This window comes from Sinohyriopsis cumingii, chromosome 2, assembly GCF_028554795.1.
Source record: "Sinohyriopsis cumingii isolate HCF-2022 chromosome 2, ASM2855479v2, whole genome shotgun sequence".
Classification (NCBI taxonomy): Eukaryota; Metazoa; Mollusca; class Bivalvia; order Unionida; family Unionidae; genus Sinohyriopsis; species Sinohyriopsis cumingii.
The window spans coordinates 134,351,335-134,369,717 of record NC_142962.1 but is presented as its reverse complement, the minus strand read 5'-3'; the positions used below and the strand labels follow the sequence as shown (position 1 = coordinate 134,369,717).

Genomic DNA, 18,383 nt, shown 5'->3' with positions numbered 1-18,383 from the left:
AGTCTTGACATGGATTCTGAAGCAACACAAAGGTAATCAATTTTCAAGATGACTCCAATGTGGCCATATTAAATTTCAGATCAGAACTATTTCAATTATGACTATACATCATAAGAAATCTTTTGGTGAAAACCCCATACAAATATGACCATCCATCAACAGGAAGTGGAGACGTGATTTTAACGATGAGCAACCTGATAGCCATATTTGATGTTGCATCAGCACTCCCAATCAGACATCAAATAAAGTTTTCTTGTGAAAACCCTCATGATGACTGATATTCAGTGAATTTTACATTCGGGAGTAGAAATAGCAACATTTTCAATGTGGCTGCTATTCTGTGGCCATATTGGATATCAGACTGAGTCTACTGTTATTTAGGATCAAGCTGACATCAGTAAAAGTCCTTTACTGAAAACTCTGTGTTGATTTATCCGTCGATCTAGAAGTACTGGTAGCAATAACAAGATTTTCAAGCAGTCTCCATTTGCCCATGCTGGAGATCAGATTGTCACCATTTTCATTTCAGGACCAAACATAATATCATAAGAAGTCTTCTGGTGGAGACTCCAAGTTAAAGCTCTCAAATGAATTTCAAAATAAGAAGTCCTAAACTCTTCATTGATGGAACTCAGAAGTTCCCAATCTATTTCTGAGAGTCCCTGGCATAAACTAACCAGTCCCTTAATTTCAAAAGGAAAATTAGAAGCATATGCTCGTCATTTTAATGATATCAGGATTGAATTCTGAATAGTTAATTGAACAGCTGGTACCTCCTTAGACCCCAGGATTTCTTTCTGGTTGAAAAAAAAAAGAATTTTTATAATGAGGAGAAAATAGATTCATTAGGAAATCTCAGATCTCATTTCATTTTGATCATAAAATAAATGAATTTTGTAACAATATCCCTATATCGAGAAGCAAAGCCAGATTCATTATTTGAAATATATTTCATTGGCATTTATTGGAGAATAATACTAGACAAATTCCCAGAAACTGTAATTTTGAAACAATAGGTATTGTTGCTGTTTTGGGTTTAACACCATTTTTCGGTGCATAATAGGCTATACATGGTGGCCAGTATAACTGATGGAGGAAAACCCTGGGAAAAGTTCAAAACCCCAGTAAGAACCACTGACCCACAGAAAGCTACTAGCAAGCTTTCACTTGAAACAACTGCCCAGTCTACTGGACTAATCAGTTTGGCCTTGCATGTTAATCTGAAAATGCACAAGACGTTTAAAAATAGTTCATAAATTAGTAGAATTTATCATCTTGTGTACTAATTGTACAACTACTTCACAAAATTTCTATCCCCATGCGCACTCTGCCCAATCCAATTCAAATCTAATGATACCTGAAATCAAATCAAATGTTGGTCCAGTAGTACTCGTCAGACCACAGAATATGCTTGAATTAAGCGTTCTTTAAATGTCTGCAAAAATGTATCAACTCTGTTCACTACACAGTAAAACCTGACTTGAGAGACCACTGCAATGAGACCACCTGTCTCAAGAGACCATATTCTCAATGCACAAGCTTACCACGATACTGTGAAATGACCAATATGGAGTCCAGATTCTCAATGCATAAAGTAACAATTGATATCGGTAAATGATCTCAAGACATGCTACAGTAGTTGAACCCAGCTATGGATTTTTTTCACATAGGCCAGACTATTATGGTTATAACAAACACTTTCAAGTTTTACCATAATGATAGTCCATTTATAAGCATGAACAAACAAGAGATCAAATGCAAGTTGACCAAAAATTCTGGGTTAGTAAGATGATTTCTACCAAATTATATATATATATATATATATATATATATATATATATATATATATATATATATGTGTGTATATCATAAATATGCACCAGCAAGGGAAGCATGTCAAGTTTAAGATATACAAATGATCTAAGTCACTTAGACCATGATATCAATATAGAGGAAATAAATAAAAACAGCACACTCAATGTTGACCTTGACAGTGTCAAAGTAAAGTGTAAATGATATGGCTATTTGTGTGTTACTGTCAGACAAGTGTATGATATGGCTATTTGTGTGTTACTGTCAGACAAGTGTATGATATGGCTATTTGTGTGTTACTGTCAGACAAGTGTAAATGATATGGCTATTTGTGTGTTACTGTCAGACAAGTATAAATGATATGGCTATATGTGTGTTACTGTCAGACCTCTGCACAAGTTTCATGCTTAACACCAAAGCTGCAACAGATCTTGTTTCAAATCAAAACAAACAAAACAATAAACTGAGAGCATAAATATCAACAATGCACTATATCATGTATAGTATGTTATGCATCTGTGACTGTAGGTGTATGCATTTATTTCATCACATTATTTGCACAAAAGGATAAGTCTAGTTTATATGCACATCACATATCATGACAAACCTGCCTGTTCACGCAGCGATGAAGCCAAATATAACAGGTTCAGATAGCAGCAAGCAAAAAAGGGTGCTTAAAATTATGTACCATGAGTAAAGAATAACAATCTTTTTACTTTTCATTCCATTTATGTGTGTGTGTGTGTATATATATATATATATATATATATATATATATATATATATATATATATATATATATATATACACATACGTATGCACCAAGTGCTTCTTCTACAGAGGAGGCACCTGATGATTAAGATATATAAATTAAGATATATAAATAAAAATACAGCTCAAGACAAAACTAAATGTTCAAATAATTTATGACACACCCAGTTAGTAAAGGAACCAAAGAGTAACTGAAAATTGTGGCTGAGCTCTGGTGTATAAACTGCCTGACAACAGATGCAGCCAATGAGTATATTATTTCATAAGACACTTCAACCAATTTGTTGTAAATTGTTATTCAGTGATAGCTTAACCTTTGAGCAAGGGACCTGACTGTGTACATTATTTATAACACCTTCTAGTCATGCTAGGGACCTGACTATATACAGTATTTAACACACCTTCTAGTCATGGTAGGGACCTGACTATGTACAGTATTTAACACACCTTCTAGTCATGGTAGGGACCTGACTATATACAGCAATTAACACACCTTCTAGTCATGCTAGGGACCTGACTATATACAGTATTTAACACACCTTCTAGTCATGGTAGGGACCTGACTATGTACAGTATTTAACACACCTTCTAGTCATGGTAGGGTCCTGACTATATACAGCAATTAACACACCTTCTAGTCATGCTAGGGACCTGACTGTACCGTATTTCACACCTTTTAGTCATGCTAGGGACCTGACTATGTACCGTATTTCACACCTTCTAGTCATGGTAGGGACTTGACTATATACAGCATTTAACACACCTTCTAGTCATGGTAGGAACCTGACTATGTACTGTATTTCACACCTTCTAGTCATGCTAGGGACCTGACTATTTACAGTATTTAACACACCTTCTAGTCATGGTAGCAACCTCACTATTTACAGTATTTAACACACCTTCTAGTCATGGTAGGGACCTGACTATGTACAGTATTTAACACACCTTCTAGTCATGCTAGGGACCTGACTATGTACAGTATTTAACACACCTTCTAGTCATGGTAGGGACCTCACTATTTACAGTATTTAACACACCTTCTAGTCATGCTAGGGACCTGACAATGTACAGTATTTAACACACCCTCTAGTTATGCTAGGGACCTGACTATGTACAGTATTTAACACACCCTCTAGTCATGCTAGGGACCTGGCTATGTACAGTATTTAACACACCCTCTAGTTATGCTAGGGACCTTACTGTGCATTTAACAACTCTTCAAATCATGTTGTACATTAGGGTAACTTTGTGACAGGACCTGACTACACATAAAACACACTTTCAAATCATGTTGTACATTAAGGTAAATTTTGACATTGGGGACTTGACTATGTATTTAATGCCCTTTCTAGTCATTATGTACATATGGGTGAACTTTGTTGTCTTAGGGACCTGACAATGTATTTAACACTCCTTCTAAATGAGATGTACAATAGGGTAAACTTTCATAAAATTATGCCAGATACATAAAGCAAACCCATTATCCCATTAAAACCTGAATAGAGAGTAAATGCCACAAACTTCCAAACCTTGAGGAGGGTAATTTTCTATAAAAAAGAAGAAATTTAATAAAGAAAATCAAGAACAGTTGTATCAAATACCAAAAATGATTTCTGGGCATTCAGTTATTTTTTGTTCAGAAATCTGCATGAATTCTGCAAAATCTGTTTTCTAGAACAGACCCTGTATGGCATCACTAAAAGTCTGGAACACAGAGTACACATACCAGTCATCATTTTCTGCACACATTTTGAGAGTTTTCTCAACTGTATATGGTATATCATCTCTTTTTGTACAACATGGTACCAGTCAACAACAATTAAATCATCTGTGTTAAATTCATTATGACTACAAGTTAGTACAAGTATTTCCATCCTGAGTGAAAGGATTTTTTAAATCAGTTTTATACCACTCACAAACTGTGTTTCATGTACCATCTAATTCTATTTTTTTCACATCATGGAAACTGATTCCCTCACTCGGGTCTCTAAATTATCATGTTCACAGTTCTGCTGCCATTGTTATCAGTATCCTTCACAGTAATCAAGACAGATTCAGCATTAAATATTCATTCCAAGTTTGAGTTCTCTTTGTCATCTTCACTTGTGTCAGCACCTTTGTCTATTTTCTGCTTTTAATTAGCAGTAGTGTCATTTTAATTACAAGTCCATTTCGTGAAAAATTAAAACAGATCTGGCTGGAACATATTTACAAATCAAAGTACTCTTCTGTATGGTTAAAAAATTGACGGCTAATACTGTAATGCCCTAATCTAAATCACATTGACTGAAGTAGCAGTTATCATCATTATTATTACCACTCTGGTGGCTAAATGGTTAGAACGTCTGCCTCGGATACGGAAGGTTGCATTTTTAAACCCCTGTGGAGTCATACCAAAGACTTATAAAAATGGTATTAACAACCGCCTCACATGGAACTCAGTATTAACAGGTTAGTGTTAGGACTGGTCAAGCTGATGTCAGGATAATGTGACTGGGTTGGACATCATGCTACATGTCTTCAGCATGATGCCCCGGTGCTAGACATCACTATAAACTGCCACACTGCAGACATCATAACAATATGACTGAAAAATTGTTAAAGCTATGTTTAAAATCTAAAGCACACACACACATGATTATTATTATTATTACTATTATTATTATTAATTTTTCAGTACTGTCCAACTCAACTTCAAGAATGCTGATTACTTTTAGGAGTTAGGTACAAGTCACCAATTTAAACACCATTAAAACAACAAAGGTTATTGTTTATTTGCTGAACAAATGCAGATGTTACATACACATTCAACAGAGCAACTGTTTCTTTGCCATCATTACATCAGAGAAGGATTAACTATTATTTAGTCACACTGGTTTTACACCTGTTTACCTAGGTCTAGCCACTAGCTATTCCAGACAGACCATGGCTGAGCAAAAATATAAAAAGCGGAAAATGAGGCACATCATGGGGACACATTAAACAGAAAAGGTGTCCCCTGAGAATCTGGCAGCCCGAAGTGACAGAGTGGTCTGAAGCACTAACCTTTACCAATCACTGCCATCTCACCTCTGTCCACATTAGTTCAAGTCCTGGGCTTGACCAATGTGGGTATGTGGGAAAGCCTAAAAGTAATTTTTTATGGGTAAGTGGTTCTTACCAGGGTTTTCCCAAGTTCTTCTTCCACCAGCTATACTGTCTACTGTGTACAGCATATTATGCAATGATAATGGTATTAAACCTTAAACAACAACATCCTCTGAGAATTTCACACATATCTCCTTGTGAGCCCTGTATCAACTAATCTGGTACAATTGAGACATGACAATGGAAAAGGGTCTAACTGAAACAAGCAACTGGCAATTAACTCAAATGGTCATGACAACCAGCATTACATTTAATGCACTCATTTTGGAGAGGATCAATATTAGTGGAAAGATAATTTTAATCATTTTCTTTGGATATTTTTGGTCAGAAATACATATAAATTTTGCCAAATGGTGATATCTTTCACAAATTTATGCATGTGGTGATGGTAAGAAAACAGTTGGCACATATAAACATATATTCTTACGATACAAATGGCCCAATATGATACCTATCTAGATAGTCTATACAACCCATGTGTTAGCTGTCAATAATAGCATCTCAAAATTAATTTTCATTGAAAAATGATTATCACATCATTCAATTTAAATTTTTTATGAAACTGAAACAAATATACGTTGGTTTTTGTGGGCTTAATGCCATTTTACAGCACATGACAGGCCATACATGGCAGCAGGTATAACTGGTAAAGGATGAACCCAGGAAAACCCCAGTAAGAACCAGTGACCCTCAGAAAGTTAATGGCAAGCTTTCTAAAATACCCAAATTTGCATAGCCCAAGACTAAAACCCATGACAGGGGTAAGACGGCAGTGATCAGTAAACGCAACCATTTTTGACCACTCAGCCACCCAGGGCCCCTTCAAATGAATAAAAAAAAAAAAAATTAGAGTACTAATTAATATCCTATGTTTTTAAGTGACTACCCTTTTGTAAATTTACTTTTGTAATAAGTGTACTTCATAAACTATGCCGTTATTGCTGGAACACAATAAAAATTTCTTATATCACTAGTATGTGTGTGCATGATTTGGATTTTTAACGTAACTTTAACAATGTTTCAGTCATACTGCTACGAAGTCTGTATTGTGACAGCTTATAGTGATGTCTAGCACTTGAGCATCATGAAGCAGACATGTAGAATGATGCCGCACTCAGTCACATTATCCTGACACCAGGCTGACCAGTCCTAACACTAACCTCTTAATGCTGAGTGCCTAGCAAGGCAGCTAATAGTACCATTATTTTTAAGTCTTTGGTATGACTCTGCCAGGTTTCGAACCTGTGACCTACCGCATCTGAGCAGTTAATTCTCTGACCAAAAAAACATGCACATAGTGCTTGATGTCTTCTCTATTAATCAATTTTCCATAACTTAGTTTTCCTCAAGTTTCAGGACACAGCAGAAACAATTTGGTTAAATTTGGCTCCTCCTACAGTTGATATGCAATTTATTAAAAACTGGACCAATGTCAAATTTGTCAAATGCAAAACTGCCCAAAATGAACATAAACAAAAATGTAACTAATATATGTAATTCTTTGTTTTAAAAAAATCCTTTAATTTTCACCAATAAATTTATCATTCATAAACACTTCATCTACAGCACCCTCTATCTTACCCTATTTTTAAATTTTTTAAAAACTTTAAACAGGATTTTTCATCCCTGTGCAGTTAGTTCTTGTTCTTAAATCAATTTTATTCTCAAAAGGTTTCTCTCATAAAAAAATGGATAAGAGAAAACGATGGTATCACAGAATGTTTTCAAGTTCACAATCTTTCTTATTCTAAAAGAAAAATTAAACTTTATAATGTGAATTTCCTTCCAGGTGTTGATATTCCACGTTGGTTATCAAATGTCTATCTATAAACAAACATTAATAAAAGAAAAAAAATAACAAAACAAAACAAATTGGGGCATACCTAATGGGAACAAAATCCAGTTATGAAGTGATTGCATAGCTCTCTCTCTCTCTCTCTCTTCCAATTTTAGGGTACAAATCACATAGCATCATCAACATAACAACAACATGTAGAAAAAGCTACATCCAAAGAAGGAAGCAATTTGATATAGTAACAAAGAAAATTGCCCTGTGGATTTACACATTTATTCGTAACCGTTCTGTCATATCTACAGTAACCAGCTGATTAAGGACCACATACGACTTAAACAGTGGCATCTGGACATGTTAACGGTAAACACAACTGACCGGAAATGCCAGCTGATAACTGTTATTTTGGCTTGAAGCAAATCAACCGTTAACTGTGGTCATGTACACCTGTTGGAATAAGCACTTATTTGGGGAATTTTATTTTATTCCAAGTTAATGAGCACGTCCTTTCTTCAGTAGAAGAAGACTGTGCAATACTGCAAAGTGTACCCCTCAGAACGTCTCACTGTAAAAGCTAAACCAAAGGTGGCACTCATGTTATCGCCTATCGGATTCTCGTACAGTAGCCTTCACAACAACGGTTTTGATTCACTGACAGCAGTGTTCTGGCTGAAATACCTGGTTCAAAATATATTTACCTCGTCATTTTCTGCGCTAAAATGCTCTCTGGCTAAATTCTTCAAATGTTCAACTGTTATATATCCATCTCCATCAGTATCACAAACGTCAAATATTGCCCTCAATTTCTCTTCAATTGCTTCTTCCATGTTCTGTTTGATTCATATCATTATCACGCCCAGCTCCACAGTGATTAGTTTACCTGGATTCCGGAAGTGACAACTCTCTATAAAATAGTTCTAAAGCGTCTATATCCAGGCTACTAGATATTGTTGAATATGACACTAGTTTGCGATTAGACGATTAGATGCAGCTTTTACTCAAGTGTAAGCTAGCTTTTACACCAATGTAAGCTGTAAATACATTCGGTATAATTGCGAGTGTTAAGTCCGTTTGGCTCACGCGCTTTGATATGCATATCCAAAACATGTGCGCATAACTCTTGCTTAACTGTATAGTGAGGTTGACGATAATTTCTTATTTTTTCTACAATTTTAATTTATGTACTTACTAAAAGGTATAAATACAAATCTATACGCAGCTTCGTTGTTACAAACACCAGAAACAGAACAAATGCTGCCAATACAAACGTATGCAAGGAAAATAGTATGTACACGTACATCATTTATGATTAGCTTCTTATTCTTGCATGTAATTTTAAAAAAAAATACTTTTCTCTTTAAAAAGCGTCTGACACAAAACCCGAGAGAGCTGAAAATACAAACACAAGAAACGCTCATAGGTATCTGCCAACACAAGGTGTAAATGAATTAAAAATTTCATTATTATTTTTTAAATCAATAAAATATTCAATGTTCAAGTGTGCACGATATAGTTATTTATTTTCTTGTGCAAAGTTAGATCCAAACAATTTTCTGCAGTATTAAGTTTTGTATCTGAAATATTTAGGTATGTTATTCCTTTGTTTATTTTTTATTTTTTAATTAATGAACAACCCTTTTCACGCTGCAGATGTAGCAGATCGGTAAACCATGGTTTAATACTCTTTTAGTTGAGAACATGTCACGACAGATTTACGAATGAAAGAAAACTTCAGAAAAAATACGGCAAACCTTAGTGTTTATGAAACAACATAGACAATGAATATTCGTAGATTGCTTATCAATGCTTTATGTAAACATGCAACAAAATTTGATATATTTTCTTTGTCTGCTTTCCTTTTTTATTTTATGAAAAGGGACAAGGGACAAATAATTTAAAAAAACAAAACAACAACAACATGTTCTGTTTGATTCAGATGAGTTGTTTCAAAAAGCAACTGAGGATCTGCGCTTTTGTATACGATGTTCTTTGTTAATCCGGCGATAGTTTACAAGATATATGTTGAACATATGTAACCTTAATTAACAAAATAATGTATACTTATTACGTTGTATTAAATATTTAGCTATATACTTGCTCTCCGCCATGTACGTTACTTCGAGAGATTCAACCCTCCAGGCAATAAATCCTCAGACTTCTCCAAAATGATGTCGAGTCTCTCCTAAATGGTTGTATGGGGAAATAGACCATCAGTTGGCATCCGTTAGTCTCGAGAGACGATGGAAGTGTACCCATGAGAGACGTCCCGGTTGGTGGTTGTGTAGCGTCTGCTGTGGCTATGTAGCCCAACACGGGAGTGGCAGTCCTTGCTGAACTTGAAAATTGCGTCTGGTGTGAGATGGAGCTTCTTCATCTTCCTCTGCGATCACTTTTCATCAGCTAGTAAGCGTAGCTTGTCCTCGCCGGCTTTCAGATCAGTGATCAGAGCACGTCGCCAGCTGGACCTGTCTAGAGGGAGTTCTTCCCAGGTGTTGACATCGATGTCAAGGGCTTTCATGTCGCGCTTGCAGACATCCTTGAAGCGGAGATGTGGCCGTCCGATCGACCTTGTGCCAGAGGCAAGTTTCGAATAAAGAATGTCTTTGGGGATCCGTCCGTCATCCGTCCGATGTACATGGCCCAGCCATCTGATGCGACGTTGGCGGAAGAGTGTGACATGCTGTGAATCTTGGAACTTTCAAGCACCTCGTTGTTTGTTACTCGATCGTTCCAGGTGATCCTGACTATGTGTCGAAGGCATCGCATGTGAAAGGCGCTCAGTCTTTGCTCTTGTGAGCCGTACAGAGTCCAGGTTTCACTGGCGTACAGGAGAGTGCTTAGCACGCAGGCACGGTACACGGAGATCTTAGTGTTCAGGGTCAGCATGCTATTGTTCCACACTCTCTGCGACAACCTGGAGAGAGTTGTTGATGCCTTTCCGATCCGCTTGTTGAGCTCAGCATCGAACGAGAGGTTGTTGGTGATGGTAGAGCCGAGGTACGTAAACTGACTGACCACCTCAGTTCGTAGTTGTTGATGATGATGCTTGGGAGATCCGCGTCCTGAACCATCATGTTTTTTTTAGGCTGATGGTCAACCCAAACTCATTGCATGCTTTAGCACAGCGGTCCATCAGGTGCTGTAGTTCAGCTTCTGTGTGAGTGGCTAGAGCAGCATCGTCTGCGAAGAGCGTATCCCTGATAGTTACTTCACTCACTTTGCTCTTAGCCTTTAGTCGTGCCAGGTTGAACAGTCTGCCGTCTGATCGTGTGTGCAGGTAGATCCCTTCTGTGGACGTCCCAAAGGCGTGCTTGAGCAGGAATGCGAAGAAGATGCCGAAGGGCGTGGGGGCAAAGACGCAGCCCTGTTTCACTCCACTGCAGATGTCAAAGGGGTCGCATGTTGAACCATCATACTGCACTGTGCCTTTCGTGCCATCGTGGATGGACTGGATCATACTTAGTAGCTTTGGAGGGCATCCAGTTTTTGCCAGGATTGAAAGAGTCCGTCTCTGCTGACCAGATCGAACGCCTTGGTAAGGTCTATAAAGGCCAGGAAGAGGGGTCTGTGCTGTTCTCTGCATTTCTCCTGCAGTTGCCTGACAGAGAAGATCATGTCGCTTGTGGACCTCTCTGCGCGGAACCCGCACTGCGACTCTGGATACACTCTGTCAGCCAGCGTCTGTAGTCTGTTCAGGATGACGCGTGCGAAAACTTTATCCACGATTCTGAGAAGAGATATGCCTCTGTAGTTATTGAAGTCGCGTCTGTCGCCCTTGTTCTTGTACAGGGTTCCGATGTTGGCGTCTCTCATCTCCTGAGGAACTACACCCTCATCCGAGCACTGGCAGAGGAGGTCGTGCAGATGTGTGAGCGGCACGCTACAGCTGCACTTGATGACTTCTGCTGGGACGCCATCCTTCCCTGGGGCTTTACCTAAGGAGAGTTTCTCTAGACCATCAACTGATAGTTAGATAGGTGCCCATAGGTTAACATGCATGGGCGATATGGTCTCAAACGGTAAATCCCATGTTAAAATGGTCAATTAGTTTAAAGGGTATGGTATTATAGACTCAAAGCTCAGAGTTTATAGCCTCAAAAGGCTGAAAGTATGTACCCTCAGACGGGAAGTAGTTTGAAGCCATATGTCCCCCGCTACCGCGTGTAAAACTATGATGTCTAAGAGTTGATAGCCGCAAGAGGTTTTATAGCATCTAACCGAATCGCTAATTTAAAAAATGTATATACAACCAAACACTTCATATAAACTATCCAAACACACACACCTACTTTCCAGCATCCGCTTTTTGATTACTATAGAAACACACTTCACTACAATCCAGCACCCAATTTTTGATTAACACAGACACAAACACACACGCACGAAAAGGGTAGTTAGTGTTTAAACACTCATTTTCTCACAAACATACTATCGCACACAAGGGTGGGAAGTGTTTATACGTACACTAATATACCCTCTCACATATACAGTCACCCATAATAGAGAAAGGAATTTTTAAGTTTTAAAACGCAAACATATACAAGCATAAAAATAAAACCAACACATACATAAAAAAACACTAACACAATTATTTTAGGAAATAGGATTAGTAGCTCTCTTTTTCTAAAATCTGGTTGGCCTTTTTTTTACACCACTAATCTGAGTGGTAGCACCTCCCATATTGGGCGCCATAGCCGCACATTTTTGCTGTCAGTTTTTTCTTCTTTTCATTCTTCCTACAACTTTGAATACCACGAGTTTAAAACTGGACACACTGGTCTCCTTCTCCTAATCTTCGCTAGCCAAGGTTAGGATATGACAACCTTAACTACACCTTGGCGGATCGAAGATATATTTTAGTGCTTTGTCCAAGCGACATCTATTGGATTTCATGAGTTGCCTCCCTTCGTATGTAAGTCCAACTAACCAATAGCGTGTAACAGCAGTGCATTGTACATCAGCAGAAAATGCAGGAGGCAATTGACTTAAAAAGGATACTTTGTAAGTTTAACAATGAACAACTATGACTACGTACCAGTGGGGAGTCATGGCAGGTGTATTTGAGTGAAATATATTTGTACAAATACGGACATACATTGGAAAATCTCATATTTATCAGTCCATTGAAGTTGTGTGCTCCTCTTATCTCGATCATGCAAGAACAGTGTTCAAATTTTAAACAAAAATTAATTTTGATTGGATGCGATAGTTTGCCGCCGCATCCAATCAATTGCACATACCCAAAGCACAGAAATATCTGCTCGATGCTCCATGGTGTAGATAGGGTTATCATATCGGAACCTTGGCTAGCGAGGATGCCTTCTCCCAGTCTTCTTAATCCTCTGGTTCCACTCTGGAATACCTATCCAGCGAAATTTATCCTGGATCTTCGTCCAATTCTTGTTCACTCGCTGAAAATCCTGTTCTCTCTTCTCTTGCTTCGTTACCCTTTTTCATCTGCCCACACTGCTTTAATTTTCTCACTTTTCTCGTCCATCACCTCCCTGACAAACTGCTTAACAGTTCTCCGAGAAGTGATTTACCTCTTCAGGTGCCTCTTGCTGGGACAGCACTCAATTTCTTTTATTCGACCTAAGAGGTTATGAAATCTATCCATCAAGTTAATAACCTCCATCAGGTTGCAGAATTTGCAATGGTTTGCCATTCTTCTTTCTTGTCTGGGTCCACAATGAATGGCACGAGTTATTGATTGACTGATTGACTGTCGTTTCGTCGTTTGCTGCCAATTGGCCATATACGACGGATAACAATGTGCGTACAGCGCACGGTTGAATATATTAAAGTTGTGGATAATGTCAGGTGAGGCATACGGAGGAAATGCGCCGAGGCATGGGGTACGCCGTCATCCGGGGAGGGCTCGGTTTGACCCAGGGTAGAAGAATTTTGGTTATTGTGCCGAAAGAGAGAATAGGTAGCTGTATTGAATCCCTGTTTACTGAGCCTGTTTGTGGAATATCTCTGTAATTATGACTGTCAGAATGCAGTTAGTAAGAGGTTTATTAAAATACATTTAACCAGTTACTGCTTCGTGCAGTGGACCATGATGGTCTGTACTTAGGACTGCCTCATATGCACAATAAGGTGTGGTGCTTGTCTGTGTGTTTGTTTGTTTCTATCTTCCACTAGTTTCCACCTTGTGCAAGCTGGCCCTGAATGTTTAAGCTTAGGACCACCTCAAAGAGTTTATAAGATATGGGACAATTCTATGGGTTCATTGCCAACATTTGCCGTGTTATGCAACGTTCCCTGATCGTATGGGATTAGACAGGGCCGGCGCCAGACCCGGCCAAACTGTCTGGCGCCCTAGGCAATTTTAGATTCTGGCGCCCCCCACCCCCCAGGAAAATATAAATTTCCAAATTTATAAACAAAAAAAAAAGTAAAGATGCGCCCCCTGAAATCAGCGCCCTAGGCGGCTGCCTAGTTTGCCTATATGGTAGCGCCGGCCCTGGGATTAGGACCACCTCATACTCTTTCATTTTACATTACTAAGGTAGCGTTAGTACCATTAGTACCATGTAGTATTAGTACCATTTTTATAAGTCTTGGTATACTATACGAACCATATCCAAAGTGGGATTGACATGATGTATCCCCCACCTTCTATGGTGCTTTGGTTATCGTTATGTAGGAAATGATCGACCACTGTGTTAGTGCCCGGATCGAGTAGTTAATTGAATAAAATATGAAATTAATGGATGGAAGAACAGAGATCTGAACTAAGATATAGAATAGACAACACGAGTCCCCGGATGTAAAATATAACAAATTAATCAATTACATAAACAGAATTAAACTGGAGATTATATTTGAATGATACACTTTGTCTCAAAAACAGAATAACACAATTTATGTGACATGCAAATAGCCGTTCCGGCACACCAATTAAATTTTTTAAATTATAATATCGAGTGACTGATCAAACTTAAATTGTCGACATTTCAGCATGACCTGATTGCTTCTGGTCCTTTTCAAATCACTGCTGGTGACAGGTCAGCATCTGTCTGTCTGTCTCTGTCTCTTTGTCTCTCTCTCTCTCTCTCTCTGCCCAAGCTCTTCGGGTCCTCAACCGTAACTTGGTTGCCATCTTTGTCCACTACCAGGTGCACAGGTTTGGAACTGTTTTTCCTTCAAACAAATAAAACGCAACCTAAATGTGGTTTATCTCAACTTTGTCATTTTCTCCACTTGACCCTGTGTTAACACATCTGTCTGACCTTTGTCACAGCGGGTCCTTCTTAAAATCCAACCATGCCTCCAAACAAGAAAGGTTAACCATTGCATGTTACCAATTTATGGCGAGCCAAGCCCATACGTCATTCTTAATGGTTACGTGTCACACTGACCACGACATAATGTAATATACAAATATCTGTAAAAGAAATTGCACCATTACAATTGGCTAGAGGTTGTGGGTCACTTGGAATGATTCCATCTCCATACGTTACATCATTTCTTACATGTTTTGTCCTTCATCCATATAACTTAATAGCTGACCACTACATGTTTGCCCCACCCAGAAAATACTTCTGAATTGTTAAGACTAATTGATTACAACACCGGGAAGGTTTGTATTCAATATTTTTTTTATAAAGATACCATTACCGCGGTTTATTGTTTTTACAGGGTATGTTATAAGTTTCCTACCGCCAAGTGCTAGTATGGGATTTCTCGAGTTAGGCAAACCATGATTTAGTCATTGACCTTTTAACATGTTGTATTGACATGTCTATGTATTTTTATATATGTATTCTGGTACACAGTTTGTAATTTCGAATTTACCTGATTATTTAATTATTAGTATACCTAGTGACATATTTCTTACTGACAAGAATTGTTTGTCTGTTTGACTGTTTGTTTGGATTATTTTTTACATACATATTACGAACCATATCCCACAGTGGAATTGATATAATCAACCCACACTCTCCCGGGTTTAATCCCCTCTTTTCTCTAGTGTTAGTTTTTATTTCATGTTTCCTTAAGACGTGTTCAATTTTAGAACGGGAGTATTGGTGGGGGTGGTGGGTTCACTTGTACCCTGCGAACCACATCCCTTCGTGGGATTGATATAAACACCCTCACCAACGCCAGGGTTGAATCCCGTCTTCTCTCTAGTAATATTTTGTTAATGTTTACTTGTGTCTGTGTCCTACTCCCTATCTTTATCCGCCTGTGTTGACTTTATGTGTACTTAGCTAGGGACTAAATTTTTCCTCTTTATTTTTATGTGTGAGGTACAGTAAGATATTTCTATATACCGAATTGATATTGCCAGTATCTTTTTTTTTCAAGAAATCTGGTTTCGTAGATGAGGCTTTTCCAAACTTCACAAGATCGGTATTGTGTGTGTGTGTGTTTTCGTTGTTTTTATTGCTGTTGTTTTCTTTTATTTTTGTTTTGAATTCAGTCACTTCTATTCAGGCATTATGGGGTTGCGAACTGCAAGCAAGATTTTATGACCTCCGAAACTGAAAAGCTTTAAAACTTGCAAAACTACTCACCTCCGAAATTGAAGTTTTGAAAACGGAAATGCTCCGATAAGCATCGTCAATGTTACACTTGCAAACTCAGATATCAACACGCGTTTTTGAAAGAATTTTGCTTAGTTTAAAATAACTTGTAAGACGTGTACCAGACTAACTTAGTAAGTCATAAAAATGAACAAAGTCATGGGGCCACGTGTTTGGAACTAATTTGTTGCTGTTAACCTAGTCTGATAAATCAACCCCATAAATCTGTGTTGATACTGATGGATAATATGTGGGTCTGATGTGACCTGTTAATTAAAATGTACAATTTTGCTACAGCCAAATCATTCCGGAACAACGCTGCGTACACTTTAGACACATACAGGTAGTTAGTAACAGCCATATCAAGCGCGAAATTTAAAATGGTCACATGACAGATGGTTGTGCTATTCCAGGTTGATTTACAAGTGACCAAACATATGATTTGCTCAGGAAATATAGTGTACATGTCACCAAAAGAACCCTTTAGCCGACGGTTGCTGCACGGCCACGAGAAATACTGGTAAGTATATAAAATATACACCAATGTGCGCAGCCAAATTTGCATGCAGATAATTGCAGCTTGTAATGAATAGGTGATATCAGCCCCTCTCCCGAAATTCAATATCATCACTGGCGAAGGGCTGATTTATCGGCCTACTTTTAACCTGCAGACGTGAAGGGTAGTATCAGGCGATCGAAAGACAGAATAGGAAATCGGGGGACAAGGGAAATTCAACAATGGATAGACGAGTGGGGTGACCAGTGGAATTTAACATGGAATTTAACATGGGAATGATACACTTGAGGGAAAAAATGGTTTCTAGTGACTAATGGGTCCATGGGGACAAAGAGTATGGGTAAGAGCTTTAAGTTTGAATGGTCAACACACACGCACACAGACACAAACACACATACACACATCACACACACACACACACACACACACGCACACAACTGTTACTGTATTGCTTGACGGTAGAAGGAACGGTACTCTGTTCTGGAGACGGGTGTTGAGAAGAGAGAGAGAGAGAGAGAGAGGCACTGATTTTGGTTCTGTTATTTTTTTAACATTATTATAGGGCAAAAAGAAATTAGCATGGGTTTACGGTCAGTTTTTGAAGACGACGATGCATTCTATGTGAGAAGTATTCATGGGCAATTGATTTCATTCATCAATTTCATAAAAGGTTAGTGTTGTAATTATTGTCAACTGGCTGCAATGAACATTTGCTGCATATCCCATACTTAAGAGATACCAGTACGCCTTACGTACTTTAACTAGTCGCACATGGCCTAGTTGGTCGAATACGACTTTAACCGAAGATAAGTAAGTTTGATCCGCCGTCGTTGACTTGCTAATCACTATAAAATGTCTTTGACGATTAACCGAGTAAGTGAAGCTATAGTGCACATACAACGGTGCAGGCCACACCTGATCCAGAAAAGTACGGATAGGAAGAACGCCATCACCTTACATAATAGCGTAGGACATAGTTGGTGTCCTGCGCAAAGAAATTATTGAAGAGAATGAAGACTGGGACGAAAATTTAACATGGTGGGACAGTATAACGACAAGGGAATGGAACAGGGGTGACGTCAAGGCACTGACCACCAGGGAAAAAATGGCAACAGCATTGCAAGTGGCTTACCTCAGTCGGGCGAAAACTTAGTAACAGTGTTCGAGTTGACATCAATAAGCGTTACTGTAGGTAGGTAAGTATGTGAAATGTTTTTATAGGGACAAACAAAACAGACATTCACCATGCAAGATTTATAGAGACAAGATATAAAGCGACTAGGGTGACGTCATGGGACCTTATAGCGACAAGGAGAATGAAACAGGACTGATGTCATGGGGCTTTATAGCGACAAGAAGAATGGGACACAGCTTACGTCATGGGAATTTATAAAGACAAAGGAAACGGAATATGCGTGACGTGATGGGGTTTTATAGGGACAAAGGTTTTTTTTTAATAGTCAACATAAACAAAACATAGATATATAATACAAACAAACAAATATCTATACAACAGAAAGACAAAATAGTCTTTATCAGTAGTAGAATCGTTTTGGTTAGTAAGGGGACTGGCGAATCACTCTTCGAGGAGTGGGAATGGTCTACCAATAACCTCCCCCGGGGCGGAGATTCCATCACCCAGGCTAGGCATGTGAGTGCAAAGTTTGAGTGTTTTAACCTGTCTTCTATTTCTGGCGTTCTTTAAATAGTCCTTTTGAATTTGTTAACATTGAGTTCGAGCAGAGGGTTATACTTTTTCTATGGTATCCCAGGATTTTTGTTATATATTGAGTCGATATGTTTTGCTCCT

The 18,383-nt window shown here is 38.3% G+C and overlaps 1 protein-coding gene across 1 annotated transcript in view; it reads right to left on the bottom strand.

Annotated features, from left to right (window-relative positions):
- The window catches only part of LOC149805885 (lethal(2) giant larvae protein homolog 1-like), a 327,641-nt gene extending 319,247 nt beyond the window's left edge, over nucleotides 1-8,394 (bottom strand). The window contains 1 exon segment of the mRNA XM_089950631.1: nucleotides 8,221-8,394. Within this exon segment, the coding sequence (XP_089806757.1) occupies nucleotides 8,221-8,349 (129 nt within the window). The 5' untranslated portion in view covers nucleotides 8,350-8,394.
- Nucleotides 8,395-18,383: the final 9,989 nt, after the last annotated feature.